At 46.5% G+C, this 16,699-nt stretch overlaps 1 protein-coding gene across 1 annotated transcript in view; it reads left to right on the top strand.

Moving 5' to 3' along the window:
• The window catches only part of LOC144153648 (uncharacterized), a 51,471-nt gene extending 39,957 nt beyond the window's left edge, over positions 1–11,514 (top strand). The window contains exons 6-9 of the mRNA XM_077685303.1: positions 86–254; positions 2,857–3,005; positions 5,751–5,877; positions 8,795–11,514. Of these exons, the coding sequence (XP_077541429.1) occupies positions 86–254; positions 2,857–3,005; positions 5,751–5,877; positions 8,795–9,014 (665 nt within the window). The 3' untranslated portion in view covers positions 9,015–11,514. The remainder of the gene's footprint in view (positions 1–85; positions 255–2,856; positions 3,006–5,750; positions 5,878–8,794) is intronic.
• Positions 11,515–16,699: the final 5,185 nt, after the last annotated feature.

Raw genomic sequence — 16,699 nt, 5'->3', positions numbered from 1 at the left:
TGACCTGTAATTGCACTTCCTATGTATTTTAACGCTATCAATCCTCAGCGTGCGGGAACTGCAGAGGCTCAGGATGACTGCGCAGGCAACCACACCACGGCCGGACCCGCTGTGCCGGACAGCGCCGACTGCGAGACTCGCATGACCCGGGTGACGGCCTGCCTTCGCGACATCCTCAGCCCAAACACGGTGGCCAAGGAACTGCTAGGACACGTGCGGACGCAACACATGGACTATGACGAGACCTTCTGCAGGTACGCGGGGTGCACAGAGACCTTCACTTGTGTTTACAATTGCCGTAAGGCCGCTCCGATCACCCGTAGTTGGTTATGGTTACGTGCAGTCAGATATCTTACCGGCGTAAAAGACAGCCGAACCAGGTCAATTTGTAGTGTCCGTAGCGATACCATTGGTTGTGCCACTCCGTAGCAGCACGCACGCATGCACGCACGCACGCACGCACGCACGCAAGCAAGCAAGCACGCAAGCACACACATACACACACACGCCAGCACTCGACACGCGAGCATGCACGCACAATACAGAAAGGAAAACCAGCAGTGTAGAAGGTCAAGGAGAGCATGGCTTTGACGATAGGCTAATTGTTTTTTTAGTGAAGCTAACCTGTCTTATTCTACGATAAGAAAGTGAGGAAACAGACGTGTCCAGAAAGAGAACAAAACTCGCTCCTTCAGATACACCAAATACCACAAATAAATTAAAAGATAAAAATTAGCGAATATAAACCTACAAAATTAAGAAAACTTGCTTTTTACACGCCCGCACAAACAACTAATAAAATAAGAAAGCCCGGAAAGAGCGACGCAAACACGAGTAAAAATATCGCGAATACGTAAAAAGCTGCTGTCGGGGTCAAATGAAACTCGTGCACTAAAATTTAGTCCTGAACACACTAAGCAAAGAATTGGGTTTGCGGAGATCACATAATTGTATGTTTCGAAAGCCGCGTTTCCAAACTTCACTGCTGTTATGAAGTGATGTTAAACTATGTCTTGCATAGAAAAAATTGCGATATTTATGTGTTCTTGTTTCTATTTGCGCGTTGGCATTTGATTTGTCCAAGACTGCACCTAGTGGGGAATAAAAAACAATGGAATATTTAGAAATCATAAAGCAGCCCGACCTATTCGGCGGCTCATTATGAAATGTCACAACCGTATGTATTCGTATATAGGGGAGCTTTTCCAAAAATCCCTAGTCTCAAAGGCATACCCCGTCTTATATTCGAAGCTAAGAATTATACTTTTTTTCTTTTTTGTCTGTCTAAACTAGTTCTGCATCCTGGCCTTATAATCGTGACCAACTTTTAATACAATAAATACGGTATTAAAATTCACGAAGAAGACAAGCGGCGTAAGAAGGCTGGGCATTGTTAGACAATTCTCGGAATTTCTTAACCATTTTTTGCAGGTCGCTTGGCAGCATCACGAATGAAATAAAAATTTAAAAAGCATTCTTTATGCTGAATGTTGAGGGCAATTGTGATAGCATAGGTTAGGTTGCGGTTTGACTAGGTTACATCGAAGCAAACCTTCTTGGTTTTCTTGAACATTGAAAACATATCGACCATTGAAAGAACACTGAAAAATAAGTGGACGACGCCAGTTGTGTTAGGCTGGAGTTAATGCTTGGTTTTGTTATAGTTAGGGTCGGTACGGATCAATTCCGGTTGGTTAGGTTTTAAGTTAACTTAGGTTAGGCTAAGCTGGGTTACATTGGAACACCTTTTCTGGGTGCGTAATGCTATCCGAGGACTTTCAACGCGCTCTCACCCGCTGTAGTGCCGGGGTCGTTTTTTTTGTGTGCTTCGGTTTGTTGTAGGGCATGCTATCTTACGTAATGCGGAAGAGGAAAGAAAACTAGAGCGCTATAGAGAAGGGGAGAGAGAGAAGGAGTGATGGATGGGGCCAGCTTTAACGATTAATTTCTAAGAAAACACAGAATCGTTTGTTCACGAACAAAAGCATAAGGAACTACGGGAACTGTAGGCTGCCACTTAAAACGAAGTGTCCCGTCAATTCCGGTTAGCTTTAGGGTACCCAATTGATAAATTAATTATGATTATTGGTATTTTATTTGATTGGGAGATTTCGAGCTTGACTGGAGTGAATCACTGCAGTTGGTATTACGTGTGGACGGTTTATTGAAATGTTGCACGACTGCTATTGACACTTGATAGGAATATCAGCGCCTGGTGTCTAAAAGCGAGAGAGAGAGAGAGAGAGAGAGAGAACTTTATTACGTAATAATGCGAGAGTGGTTCCTCAGTCCAGGAGCCCATGAGCTGTCCAGGCTGCCGTATCCCTGGTCACAAGCAGGAGCTGGTTCTCAGGTCGACAGCTGGACAGCAGTATCTCCCACTGTTCAAGGGAAGGGGATAGGTTCTGGGGCGGAAGGTCTGAGTTTTTTGTGCAGTCGAATAATGTGTGCGTCAGAGTTCGTGGTTCCTGGCAGAATTTACACTTATCAGAGTACTGTGTAGGAAAGAGTAAATGCATACGGACGGGGTGGAGAAAAGTACCGAAAATACGTTCAAGAATGTGTAGCTAATAAGCGAAGTGAAGGCTGAAGGAAGGTACGAGCAGGAGAATGGTAACGGTCACGCACAGTAAAACCTCTGACATGAGTATTCCCGTGCGTTGAATTTGTTCAGTGTTCCTCGTAGTCTGCCCGCAGCAGCGTTAAGAGTAACCCTAAGCAAAGCTTGCTGAAATACAAAATGTCGAGTAAGTGTCCGAAATTTTATTTCCAAGTAGCGAGCGGTTTATTCCTACGACCGCGATTACAAGCTTCCGTGCATTCTTTGGTGTCCACGACCCCTGGTGCGAAACGCAGGACGTACGAAAACGTGCTCGAGTGCAAGAGAAAGTTCCTGACCAGCGACTGTTTCACGCGGAAGTCCAGAGAAATGTTGTCGCGCAACCTGGAGGCGTTCGCCAAGGCGGGGACCTGGCTCTGCTCCGACGAACGACAGAAGCTGCGTGGTAGGTGCCATGTGGCTTCGGCTTTCTTGCACCGCTGCCTTGATAGTGTAGCAGCGTCTTTGGGGACGGTACTTAACGGGCGTTGGGGTTACACATCCCCTGTATGTGCCAAAAATTGCGTGAAGTTAGTATACAAATAATTTTTGCTTTTTGGGTTCCCCCGGAGCTACGCAGCGTTGCGGGGAAGATATGGCTGGTTGTCGTCAGGTACAACTAGCGTCTTCATTGTGTGTGAAGTCGCTGAACTGATTCAGGCAGTGCAGCGCTCGCCTCTTCAATCGTCGAGTGCAGCGTGCACTTTTCGAGTGCAACGTGCGCTTGCCGAGTGCAGCGAGCGCACTGAGTGCAGCGAGTGCAGCTTGTCGAGTGCCCGTTTCGAGTGCAGCGAGCGCACCGAGTGCAGCGAGTGCAGCTTGTCGAGTGCCCGTTTCGAGTGCAGCGTGCGCTTGAACTTTTCTCTTCGACTTGGAAACAGTGCAGATAGTGCAGGATGAGTTCACAGCTTCTCCTGCACCCCCCGAGAAAGGAGGCGCAAAAGCAGACGAAAGAAGTTTGAAACCGGTTGTGCACTGGCGGAACTTGCGCTAAAACTAATCGTGAACTCACGTAGAAAGTGCAGACGAAGTCCAAAGAGTGAGAACTTTTAAGTGCGGATGCACTTCTTAAGCGACCCTGAATCACGCGTCCACCGCCGTCCGTCCGTCCGCACCACATACCCACTTAGGGCGATTGGCCAAGAAGAGTTCCTAATTTCTTTAGCACATACCCACTTAGGGCGATTGGCCAAGTAATCTGAATCACGCGTCCACCGCCGTCCGTCCGTCCGTACCACATACCCACTTAGGGCGATTGGCCAAGAAGAGTTCCTAATTTCGTTAGCACATACCCACTTAGGGCGATTGGCCAAGAATCGGGCGTGAGAAGGGCTAATGTACCCGCTTAAAGGAGTACTGACACGAAATTTCAAAGCTGAGATCCGCTCTAGCAATCAAGTACAACGACAACACAAATAGGTGTCTGTGCATGGCACATACCCACGTGGGGGATTGGCCAGGAATCGGGCGTGAGAAGGGCTAATGCACCCGCTTAAAGGAGTACTGACACGAAATTTCAAAGCTGAGATCCGCTCTAGCAATCAAGTACAACGACAACACAAATAGGTGTCTGTGAATAAATGCATCTTTCTTTCTTTGTAGTTGTGTGTGTGTGTGTGATCTCTCTTTCGCGAACATTACCGAACCGCGCAAATTGAACTCCTGCATTCGCACTTTCACATTCTTCCCCTCGGGGAAATGCGGGGAAATTTTTTTCGTCATAAAGTGAGAACTCGTCTTTCAGAATGGCGAGGTTAGTTGATTTGAAGTAATGCATATTTAAAGCAAGTAGATGAAGAAGTTGGGCTTAGTCAGTTGGCTATGTAAATCACGTTTTGTGGTTAATTGCCAACTAACCCTTTGAAGCAGGTCAACGTCGCGTAGTAGGCGGCGCATGGTTGGTTACGTTAGCAACAACAGCGGAAAGTAACTGCAGCTGATGGGTGGGTACGAGAACATGTATGTACAAAAAAGGAGACCCGTAGCACCCTTAACAGTGAGCTTACAAGACGCAGGCCAGTATCAGTCACTAACTCCGACCGTTGTGTGCTATTCGCATTGGTGGAATTCTCAAAATGAACAATAACAATTAACTGACATTTATGTCTGTAGCGGTTTTCTTGGGTGTTTGAAGGACAAAAATATGGTGCTACGTAAACACTAGTTACCTAGACTGATGAAAAGCTATTACAATAGCAAACGCATGTTGCAAATGTTTATTGCCTTTCTCATATTTCCCTCGGTCTTATTTCGGTGTTTGCTGATTTCCTACGTGTAAATTTCCATTAGCTGTGGTAAATGGCTGGTAATAAGTAGGTATCAGCTCTGGTTTACGCCACTGGATTTGTTTTTGGCAAATTTACTGCCATCGGCAATCCCATAATTGTAGCCGGGAATATAAAAAGCCGACAGTGTAGACAAAATGGGGGCGGGGCGATGGGTGACTGCCTCTATTGTATTTACTAAAACACTAGAACCAAAAAAATCGAATATTAAGAATGACGCTAACTGCAAGTGCTGTCCCGTTTTATGCGGAAACAACTCACCCTTCCCGCGGAATAAAAACATCAGCAGTTTACCTCTGAACTTGACGGGCCAAATCTTTGAAAATAATCACGCAAAATGTACCCCGAAATCTAGACGCTAAAGTCAAGCTCAAGAGTATTGCTCATAGGTCCACCTACCACTATGAGTATAATCTACTCGTAAGTCGAGCTCAAAACATATTCCTCTATTTCACGCGCGACAGTTCTTCATATTTATCACCATCTCAATCCCTTTCACTTTCACTTTCACTTTCCCGTCTGACAGAAAATTCACCAAAAGATCGGCTTCGAAGCAAAAAGAAGACCCAAAGTTCTACTTCGAGAAGTACCCCTGTCCTCAAATCCTATTATCAACATGTGTTTCGTCACCACCGCTAGTTTTCGTGGGTGACTTCATCTCATGGTTTCGGAGCCGGCTTTAGTTGGTTATAAAATGAAGCCAGCTATGATCTGCAAGCCTCTACTTGGTTACGCCTACAGGAAAAGAAAGCTTGTCCAGTTATAAATAGAAAATAACAATCGCTTCCCTTCGATGGTTTCATTCGGGCCACCCACGCACACGTTCAGTTCCTCACACGCATCGCTTGTTTTCCGCCTTGCCCCAGAGTTCACCGCTTCGTTTAACGGGGACGGCTGCGACCCGGACGACGACGTGATCAGCCAGTGTTCGGAGATCTTCGTGCACAACGTGTCACAGTCGGGCTTTGCAGCCTCGCCCGCTATCACCAACAGGTAAGTGCCTCGCGTAAGGCTGCAGATACCGTAATTACTCGCGTATTGATCGCACTTTATTTAAGGAAAAGTTGATGCAAATTTAGGGATGCGTTCATTACGCGGGGTAATTTTCTTGCGAAACATTTTTTAGCACAGAAAACGCAAGCAAGTTGTGGGCCAAAATTTTTCGGATAGGTCTCACGAACATATCAAAATAATAAATAGCGACATAATGAAAACTCTGCGCACCACCGGCAGCCGCTTTGCAAAGTGACGCAAAATGCAGAGTTTTCATGAATTATGGAACGCGCCTGAAGGAGTTTGCTGCGAGGTGACAAAAGTTCGGCCAATTAGTGGCTGCCACTGCCACAGTGTGGAACAGCAAAACAGCTATGGCTGCCGACGCAGCAAGCTGAGCGCCTTTTTTTATTTGTCTTGTGAGTACATGATGTCCATTTAGTGAGAGACTCTTCTTCATCAATATTGAACGCATTCTTGCTGATATCGTTAATATCATCAAGTCCGCCACAATAACGTAGCTATGCCCTTTTTGAGAGGGAAGGTAACTTGGCACACATACGACATATTGCTGCGGCTAGTTCAGGGTGCGTTCATTGCGCGGGAAATTTGACGACAAACTTCATGGGTGCGATCACTACGCGAGTGCGATCATTATGCGAGTAAATGCGGTATATGAGTCGAAGCGTCGGTTCAGGCTCGGGATACCTGTTAGATAACCCATTCAGGGCGTGCACACCACGGACGCTTGAATTGCGAATGTACTGTACGAACAGAAGTGCGCCAATAAGTGCACGAACAGTCACGCCCAATTGTACGCATACTAACTGCAAGAAGTATTCCTTCTTTCCCACAGCTATTTACGATTCGAATGCACTCCAGAATAAAGAAGTTTTACAGCCATCTTTAAGTTTGTTCAAGTCCTACAATAATTAGCGTGTATAACAAATCTTATCTTGTTGTTTATTGTTTGTGTGCGATATTGTTTCTCGCTACCTTATTGAACCCGAGCAGAACCAGAACCGACTCGCCTGTGTTGCATTGCACAATTGTTGTCAACGTGATGCATTCTTTCTATGCCATGTAACCCACCCACTAAAATGCCCATCAGGGGTTGCAGTATTTTTTAAAATAAATAAATAAATAAATAAATAAATAAATAAATAAATAAATAAATAAATAAATAAATAAATAAATAAATAAATAAATAAATCGTTTTCTTATTATTTTTTTATTATAAATAAATAAATCGTCATTAGAAATAAATGAGACCGATCCTAGTCTTTCCAAAGAAAGAACAAAGCCTATTCTATTCTTTTCTTGGGTCTTGTGTCGCGCTGTTTTTTCGTCATATGATGGAGAGCAACTAACCGAAGTTAATACCTTAGTTAGATTCAGAAATTATCACCATGATCATGATTATCATCGAGAGAAGCGGAACGGTTAACTTTATATTCTCACCCTTTCATCGAGTTATCCTCCTGCGCTTCCTGCATCGTCGACTCACAGTATCCATTACGTTACTCGGTAGCCGTAACACTACACCTTTTGTCTGCCCTTCGCATTACATGGTGCACCACACCGCGCGTACTTCCTGTAACAAGCCAGTAATAACAAGCCGGTAACAATGCAAGACGTTCAATCTCTTCTCAAATATTTACAGCCTGTTTAGAGGGTACGCTCAGGAAGCTAATAATGTAAGGAAAACAGGGAATACCTGAGCCAGAAGAGGTTTGTAGACGAAATTGTGTTCTTCAGTAAAACCACTCAGAAATTACAGAGCATGCTTCGGCGATTGTACTCGGCACGTTTGAATGCAGGGTTAAAAATAGGCACCTGAAAAATCAGAAGGTATCTTTAATAAGCATGCGAAGGAACGTGTCTTCTAAGTAAAGAAAGAAATGTTGGAAAAAAATGAGTGATTACCTCTGTCTTGCGCAAGTTGTGAGTGCTGATCTCAATCAAGAAACGAAAATTAAACGCAGAATACGTATGGCGTTAGCTGCATTCGGTAAGAATTCGGATATCCTAAGCAGTGAGCGTCTCTGTCACTTAAAAAGTTGGCACGCCTAATGCATCCGTCCGGTAACGACGATGAAGCAGAAACTTCGGGTCTCACTAAGCTCCTTGAAAGGTAACTTTGATCGCCACAACAGGCTATGGAAAGAAGAATGTTTGACGCGGTCACACTTGAAAAAAGAAGCATGGATCCGGCAGCAAGCGAGTGATGACGACATTCTGATTAAGTGAAAGCAGTAAGCTTGGGCAGCATAGGGAACGGAGATACAGTATTTAAACCTGGAAGTAGGCGAGAGGGGTGGTCGAGGATTTAATATTCTTCGCGACCCGGGCAGCCCTGTTGGTTAGTGCCAATTGCACTTCTGGGTTCGAGCTCTCCAGGGCCTGCTCCCAATGTGAAGTGGGAGGGGAGAGGGGAAATTAGTTGTGGGGCACTCACACAGAGAATGATAGCGGGGGCCCGGTGCGAAACATTGAGGGCAGAGAGGCAGGACACGTCGTAAGTTTGTGGGACGACGGGTGGACCATCCGTTTAATGGAATGGCTGCAGTGGTCTGTTTAACAAAACAAAGGCAGACCTACGGCTCGGTGGAAGGACTAAGTACGAAAACTCTGTGCGTTATGGTGTGGTATGGTATGGAATCAAGTCGGCTAGGTGATGACACACGCGGCTCGAAATCATTGAGAGATGCCTTTGTTCCGCACTGGACACAATCAGGCTGATTCGGATTAGCCAGTAGTGAATTGCTTTGATTCTACAAATTTGCTGACACAAGTGACGAATCGGTTTATTTATTCGGCAAACGTTGCGATACTTGCTAGCGCCTAGTGGATGGTTGCAGTGGGCAGAAGGCGTGCAAATGTGATGTTCATTCGGCGGCTGCGGTTCCATTCGCAGGATGTTCATGACTCAGCTCAAGTGCATCGAGACCGAGTTCCAAGGTTGCAAGGCGGGAGGCTCAGCGCGCAACGTCGTCGACGGGTACCTGAACGTAGCTCGCGCGGCGTTCCTCACCCAGACCGCGGATGGCCTCAGCGTCTCGGCAAACCTGGTTCTCTTGCTCCTGATGCCGCTGCTCGGCTTCAGCTCGGAGCGTCTGGTGTGTCAAGGAGCGTAGCCTTGCTTGCTCGCACGACGGTGTTGAGCACATTAACAGCCTAAAACACCACATATTGGCCCCTTGAATTGGAAGGAACAGACGAAACAATGACAACAGCAGAAATAGTCTCGCCCGTCGTCTTCCTTACTTATAAACTGCTGAACATTGTATACCAACTCGCCTAGTTAACATATACCAACTGATATGGCATATACGGCTCAGACTTGAAGAAAACAACTGGTAATACTACTGCAACAGTAGTCCGCAGACTCAACTGCAGGGGGGCGGGCTTACGAAAACCGTCTGAGGACATCCTTTGCGACGCATAAAAGTGCAAGGAATTAGTAAAGAAAACAGCGTAAAGTAAGGCCAAGCCATAGAGTAATGCATTTATAAATGCACTAATTTTATGGTATGATGTGGCACTGTATGGCGTGAAATATACTACGTTATGGTATGGTATGGCATGGTATGGTATGGTATGGCATGGTATGGTATGGTATGGTATGGTATGATTTATTTCAGTTTCAAGGTTAACCAACTGCGCACAGGCCATCGGCCCCCGCTTTGGATCCCACAAGATCTGAGGTAGAAGGTAAGAGGGTGAGGAAAAAAGGGAGCAACAGGAGCTCCAGAATGTCGTAGCGATTAAGCAAACTGTGTTAAGCGTTTTCAAGATTACTGGTTATTCCATGTAAAAACATGCTTGCTTTATAGAGTTCTTTCTGACCCTCCCTTCTACCCGTTTATTTCTACGCCACCGCATTGATTGTTCGTCCCGCAGACCTTTATTTATGGGCAGTGAGGGCGAAAACATGGTCTATTCTGTGGAATTCATGTAACACGATTTAGATGCAAGACTTTGATTGGTACCTGAATATTTTTACATGGAGCATGTTGTGATAGCAAATCATTGTACAGTTGGCTTGAATAAGTGTCGGTGGATCCTGAGAAATGCTGTTTTCAGCAAAATTATACGCCACTATGTGTGTTTTGCACGGTATATTGAAATATGTGGTGTGTTGTGATGCAAGCTCCTGGTAAGTGGCCTTCGCTTTATGAATTGGTCACCACATACCTGAAAGTTGGTAAAATCTCACGAGTGCATCTCGCGCTGCGTTCTTCAATTTCTGAAGTAAAGCTTTCTAGCTCTACCAGCCAACGGTTGTTTCGTGGCGTGCGGGACAACAAACTCCCATCTCGGCAGAGGTGGAAGCGGGGGGAGGGGGGATGAAGGGTTTCACTCACGGAGCACACTGTAGATGGTGCGGTGAATTTACCCAGCGTTCCCGGCGCGGAAGTGCCTGCTCGCCGGCGGCAGCGTCGGCAGAACGGCTTTGTCGTCTGCTTTAGCGACGGTTGTTTTGGGCCTGTTATGGCACAGCTTCGCGTCCATTGCGCGCTGTCTTCAGATGGTTTGATTAACTTGTTCGGTAGCACCTCCAGGGTAACCGGCACCCGACGAAATTAAGTGGTCGTACGGCAAACATACGTCAAGGAGTGGTTTTCAGGGTGCGAAACAAAGATATAGAGACCACATACATACATCTGGCCACTAGAGAAACGTCACCTTTTGCGCACTGCTTGCCACGAACAGAACTCTGTTTTCTAAATTGGTGAATACCAATTTGGTTGTTTTAAGAGGTATTACAAAAGGCGAAAGTAGCAAATGGTTCTAAAAAATAGCGATTATAAAAGTTCCCTGAGCTTTCTCGCAATTTTCAAACTTACGAAACTAACTAGTTTTAATTGGCATAAATGGGAATCACTAAGCTGACATGCCGAATCGTTTCGGTGTCTGCGCTTGTGTCACGCGGTGTAGTAGCCCCAAGCTAGAACATCAGGATGGCTAGGTTCCACTGCCTCACCCTTGGAAAGACGCTCCTCCCCGTTCTCTTTCTCCCAACTCAGAGCCGGGCTACTAGAGCGGCGGCATCCGCCGCTCTAGCCCGGCTGTAGCCGACGCTGCTGCTGCGTTCGGGACGACGCCCCCGTGAATTACAAGTAACGGCTGGCAGAATCTCTGGTTTCGCTCTTCGTAGAGCCCTGTGTGAATTAAAGTGACGTCGCATGGGCAATTTTTGTGGGTGTCGTTTAAAGCTGCCGCTATTTGTAAAAGAATGGCCAATTCATTCCCTTGTTAGTCGTTTCTGAACATCTTCAAGTAGCGCAAACTCGACAGGAGCACAAGAATTAAGTGGTCTGCCTACTTCTTCCTTCTTTTGCCTGTATCATGCAGTACCTCAGGATGTCGAGTTACCACAACTTATCGGAGAGCCCTGCGGAGAAACTATGCCTATTGTGTTAGCGTTACTCACGTTAGCTCTGTATGGTAGAATCAGTAGTGTAATATTGTGTTTATTGATGTTTGCTGTTGCTGCCGTCATGTCCAGCGTTTTTGCTGTTCCTAATACTATGCGCTGTATACAAGCGACTCGAATGACGTCCCTAGGTTGCTTCTTTGTCCATCTTCTTAAAGGAGGGTAATAAAAAACTGTTTGCCTGATGCTCACTATCATGCTATGTTTTGTCTAATAAGTGCCGTTTCTCGCTGGCTCCCACAGTCACCATGAGTGTGCACAAAAATTGTAGGCGGACGTTGTGGAGACGCATAAGTACCGCCAGATGTGCTCCCGACAGCAATTGTGTTCAGCTTTTTACACTTCCACCGAGTTGCGCTCGTCGATCCTGCTCACTCTTTAACAGTCATGGCGTGACTTTCTGACACGGCCAACGGAACAGGTATTGACTGAGCGCACCGAATTCTGTTCTTGGGTAGCGATCAACGGTGAAATCATGGTGCGCTGGTATGATACCCGCTTCAAAAACAGTAAGCATTTCGTTTATTTTCGGGTAGGGGATAAAGTGATGTATTTTACGCTTGACGTCGCCTTTACGCTGCTTACACTTACATACAGAATACGCAGGTTTACTCTAAGTTCAGTGAAGCCTTTAAAAAAATCCTTCTGAAAATTCCCGCGATTACCTTGCGTGGGGACCACTATGAGCTGGTGGCTTTCGACACAGCGTAACTATGTCCAAGGTCACGACCTTTTGGTCAGAGTTTGTCCTTACCACCAAGCGGGTTCTCAAAGAGGTCCTTAGACACTTCGACAGTCAAGGTGCATATAGCGAATTCCTACGCATGTACTCTCGCGAACAGCGACACGTTCGTCTCGTAATCGTATACCGACCCGTCGTCGCTTGCATGGCGTCGTCACCAGCAAGCTACAGCTCATAATTGGGATTTGATGTTGGTTTGCTTACATTGGTTTAGTTAGCTACATGTAAGCGGCCAAGATCCTTTATTAACTAATCTCTCTCAGTGTTTTCTGCGTAATGGTCAGCTGGCTCATTCAAGTAGCGGTAAGATTAGCTCCATTAAATTGTCCCGAATTAGAAGCTGACGCAAGCGCTTTCACTGATAAACGAAGTTTAGCATAGCGGATTTGTATTCTACGTCATGTTAACTGTGTTGTAAAATTCTGTTGTATAAGAAACATGCAATTCTGCGCCGTAAAGCACAACAAAGCAGCCACCGAAAAACCTACTGAACAGGGGCGCGAAGTCGACAGCAAATTTAGGGACGTGAGATTTAGTCTGTCGGCATTTGTCCCAACAGACGATCCCTTGAAAAACGATCAATCAGAATCGGGAGAACAACTGACGAAACCTATATTTGTCCTGGAGTAGGGATATAAACCTTGGCCTCGGCATGCCGGAAATCAAACAATGTAACAAAATAACTCAGCATAGTTTCACCCCGTGGGAGAGCGGGCGCTCTACCGAGAACGCCAGCGTCGTCGCCGCGCAAATTCTAAGGTTTGCACAAAGGAATCAGCAGCTAAACGTCCGCGGCGGGAAGCTGTCTCCCCTCTCCCTCCACTAGCGGAACGGAGAGGGACCCGCCCCTGCTAGAGCCCCCTGCGAAACCACTCAGCCCACTATCGGTGGGTCTGGGAAACAGTTTCTGCGAGGCCGCCTGCGTGGCGCACGAACTGCAGCAGGCGTACGAAAGTCATTCACTGAAACAGCGGCGCCGACGACACTCTAAGACGACCAGTGGTGGGCACGTGTAACTTTTAGGTGCTTAGCTTTTAAAAGAAACAGAACAAGTGTTCCAATGAATCATCCCCCAAATGCCCTCACCATACCCTGTCAACCCCACGTGGCCTAGTGATCCGCGTAGGCGAGGGAGGGTGGTCACAGATTAGCTTGGAACCATCGTTAACGCTCACGAACCTATTCATATGCTTGCAAATTTGGTGTTGGAAATAGCAGCCTGTGACAACCCCCCTTCAGAATTTTGAAAAACCCCATTGGAAACCGAAAATCCGGTTAATTTCAATTACTGGTGGCATGAATATGTATGGTCTATCGTGAAAACAGCTTATAAATCTTTCGGCAGCACCCAAAAGGTAGCTTATTCAAATCTATTAAACTAATGCAGTGGTGCTCAATTGAGGGTCCGCGGACCCCAGGGGGTCCGCGAGAGCAACTTAGGAATCCGCGAAGGCTGACTGAAAACTTTTTCCCAGCCATGTTTTTCTCGATTTTGTCAGATTTTCTGATGATGATGATTACTACTACTGGTTTCCTCTTTGTAGCGAAGTGATGACGTGTCATCTTACCATAAAGGTGGTAAGGTTTCTGGCAATGCAAAAAGGTGCTTCGCCGCAATACATGTCCGTTTCGTTTCTCCGCGTGGCAGATATTTGAACACCTTATTTTTGCGCAACACACCACCTATGAGAAGAAAAAAATGAAGCAAGTTCACACTAACCCGTAAGACGTGATGGTAGCGAAGTTGCTCGCAGCCCCCACAACCATCAGGATGGTTTAGGCTCACGATTGCAGCCGATTATCTTCTTCTTCGCTGCCGCAACGACCTTTACTCCATCATTGTTGCTAAAAGTGTGAGCTTCCTTGATGTTTTTTTTTTCAAGTGATAATCATCGACATCGTCTTGGAGGGGCGTACGCCATGACGTTTATTTCTCGTTCCGAGCAAGTGTTGCCACAATTATGGCGAATCCTGGGTTTTTTTATTTTGACCACTCTTGGCCAATCCCCCGAAGCGCGTATGCTTGGCTTGACAAACGTGCGGCGGGGACGCTGGGCGGTCACCGCGAGGCACGCACACACAGGTGCTCGCTATTTTCATTGGGTGTTTTAACTGCCGGGTGGTCGCCGCGAGGCGCGCGCTCACGTGCGCTTCCGGCATTTTCTTGGTATTTTTAACTGCAGATACGAAAAATAACGATTGGCTAAACAGCTTCGCAGTTAAAAAAACAGACCCACAAAAGACAGCATAATAGGATTTAGAATACAATAGATTCAAGTTAAAATTATTTGAAGTTACGGCATTGATAAACATATGCTCCATCGTGGGCTCCCCATCACTTTCACAAGCGCAAGAGGGGTCCCTGAGGAGGTAATGGCTGAGAGCAACTGAACTAATGCATGTGGCGTTTTTCGTCCCGGTGTTTTTACAGGGTATAAATGTAAAGCTACAAAGATACAATTTTTTTTTCGCCCAAGGTGCACTAAGGGGAGGAGGCATGGGCGTTCTTTTGGCTGAGGTGAGATGGGATAAGAGGGTTGTATTAGAGATATTTCAACATGAAATTATGTGCCACTTCATTGGAAGAACAATCTTTATTATATCAAAATGCTCTTATTGAGGTTGGGACATGGGAAACCAAGTATTCTTTTGCAAAGACGTTTTAGTGTCAAGAACAGTAAACTATAATGTTCGAATTTTCGTAGAAGCCTGCGGGCAAGCGGCGGAAATTCTGATAGCACTCCTCTCCGCGGCGACGACTATTGTGGTCGCTTTTCGCTTTTTATGAGACATCTAAAACTGTCGCTTTAATAATTGAATCATCATTTACTCTCGGTGCACAGACATCTGATGCGCAGCGATTTAGTGTTCAGCCACGAGAAGCCTGTGTAATGGGTGGCTGAAAGTTTGTTAGTAATAAACACACAAGGTGATGACAAGATTCAGGGAATGCAGGTACTGGCCCGCCGCTCGACGTGCACACGCAGACAAGGATTTTAAACAGCAGAACTGTTTCAGATCTTGGTTTCGCAGTCCATTAACAGTAAAAAATATCAGAAAAATTTCGAGGGAAGGTGAGCGTGCTTCTCGTGAGGAGCGCCCGGCGCCGTCCAGGCTTGGTGTGGGTTAGCGCCACGTGAGGGGCGCGGGAAAAGATAAGAAAAAACACCGGGCATATGTGCCAGGCAATGTTTGAGCAAACAGCCTCGCTGACAAACCGACTGTCACCTCCTCCTGACGTCACCCGCTCCGCGTTGCTGGAAGAAACCACCGGCACTTGTCAAACTCGGAGCCACCGCGGTGGCGGTGGCCGACCCTTTCCGACTCTGTGACTCGCACGTGGGGGATGTGGGGACCAAAAAAGACCCGGATGCGGAAGAAGAGGCGGCTTATCAGGAGGCGCACCGCGCTATTATGCGAGAATGTAATCGCCCAGAAAAACGAGAAATAGCAGTTTAGTTCATCAACGGTGAGGGAGCGCTCGACGAGGACTTTGCGGGGCCGGAAGATGAAGTATACGAAGACTAAAGAGGACAGTGGACACTACAAATGAAGCATTTATACTTTACTCTGCGTTTGGTTTCGTCTTCTACTGACGGGCGCTATATTTATACACAGGGTAAATGGGTCTGAGGGACGTATGTGGCTTTGTCGAATTTAGCTTAGTGAGACGAACGCAACTCTGCTCCTAATCAGGCTCAAACCTTTGAGCAAGATGGCTCTAATTTTTTTTTTATTGTGCGTGGCGGTTTCTTCGAAATCCGCCTCCTGCCACTTATTTCAGTAAGAACAGTGACGTTTCCAGCGGAGCATTGGTGTCGTCTAGAATTTTTGCAGATCTTCTCAGCCACTGCAACGTCTGCCTCCTCAAACGGATATGTCAATAAATCATCATGGCGCGCAGAATCATTGCAAGCAATGAATGCGCAAAAAAATATTTTGACAGAAAACTCACACTGCCACAGTTTTTAACAACAACCCAATACTGAAACATACTTGTAGTAGTAGTCGGCACATGTTGCCATCTGCAATGATAGTAAGGTAGCCGACGGGTGCTTTATTTCACTTTCATCCACTCAGCCTTTGTAGAGGGGTATTTAGGCTACAATGACTGAGGCATTTCTTCTAGAACTTTTCGTTTACAAAGGAGCAAGAATAAACATTTGTTGAGCAAAATGAAGGGAGTGAGGCGTGTTCAGCTTCGTATGTCCAGGAGGATGGGAGCCTTTGATTGATTGATTGTAGAGTTTAACGCGCCGACGCAACGCAGGCGATGAGGCGCGCCGTAGTGGAGGGCTCCGGATTAATTTTGACCACCTGGGGATCTTTTACGTGCGCCGAAATCTCGTACACACGGGCGTTTTTGCTTTTCGCCTCCATCAGAAAAGCGGCCGCCGCGGCCGGGAATCGAACCCGCGACCTCGTGCTCAGCAGCGCAACGCCTTAGCCACTGAGGGATGGGAGCCTTTGCTGATTCCAGAAATCGTTGCACCATGGCCATTTGACGCTCCCGTACCGAGCTGGTAAGCGCATACTTCCACAGCTCAGGGCAACGGCAGTGGACACGGTCAGGTTTGCGTGGGCAGGAGTAGACAAGGTGATAGGTTGTGAGATGAGTGTCGCAGTGCTGGGAGTTGTAG

Source organism: Haemaphysalis longicornis, unplaced genomic scaffold, assembly GCF_048455015.1.
Source record: "Haemaphysalis longicornis isolate Haplotype H1 unplaced genomic scaffold, Haemaphysalis longicornis Haplotype H1 scaffold_9, whole genome shotgun sequence".
Lineage (NCBI taxonomy): Eukaryota > Metazoa > Arthropoda > Arachnida > Ixodida > Ixodidae > Haemaphysalis > Haemaphysalis longicornis.
This window is presented reverse-complemented; position numbering and strand designations above follow the sequence as displayed.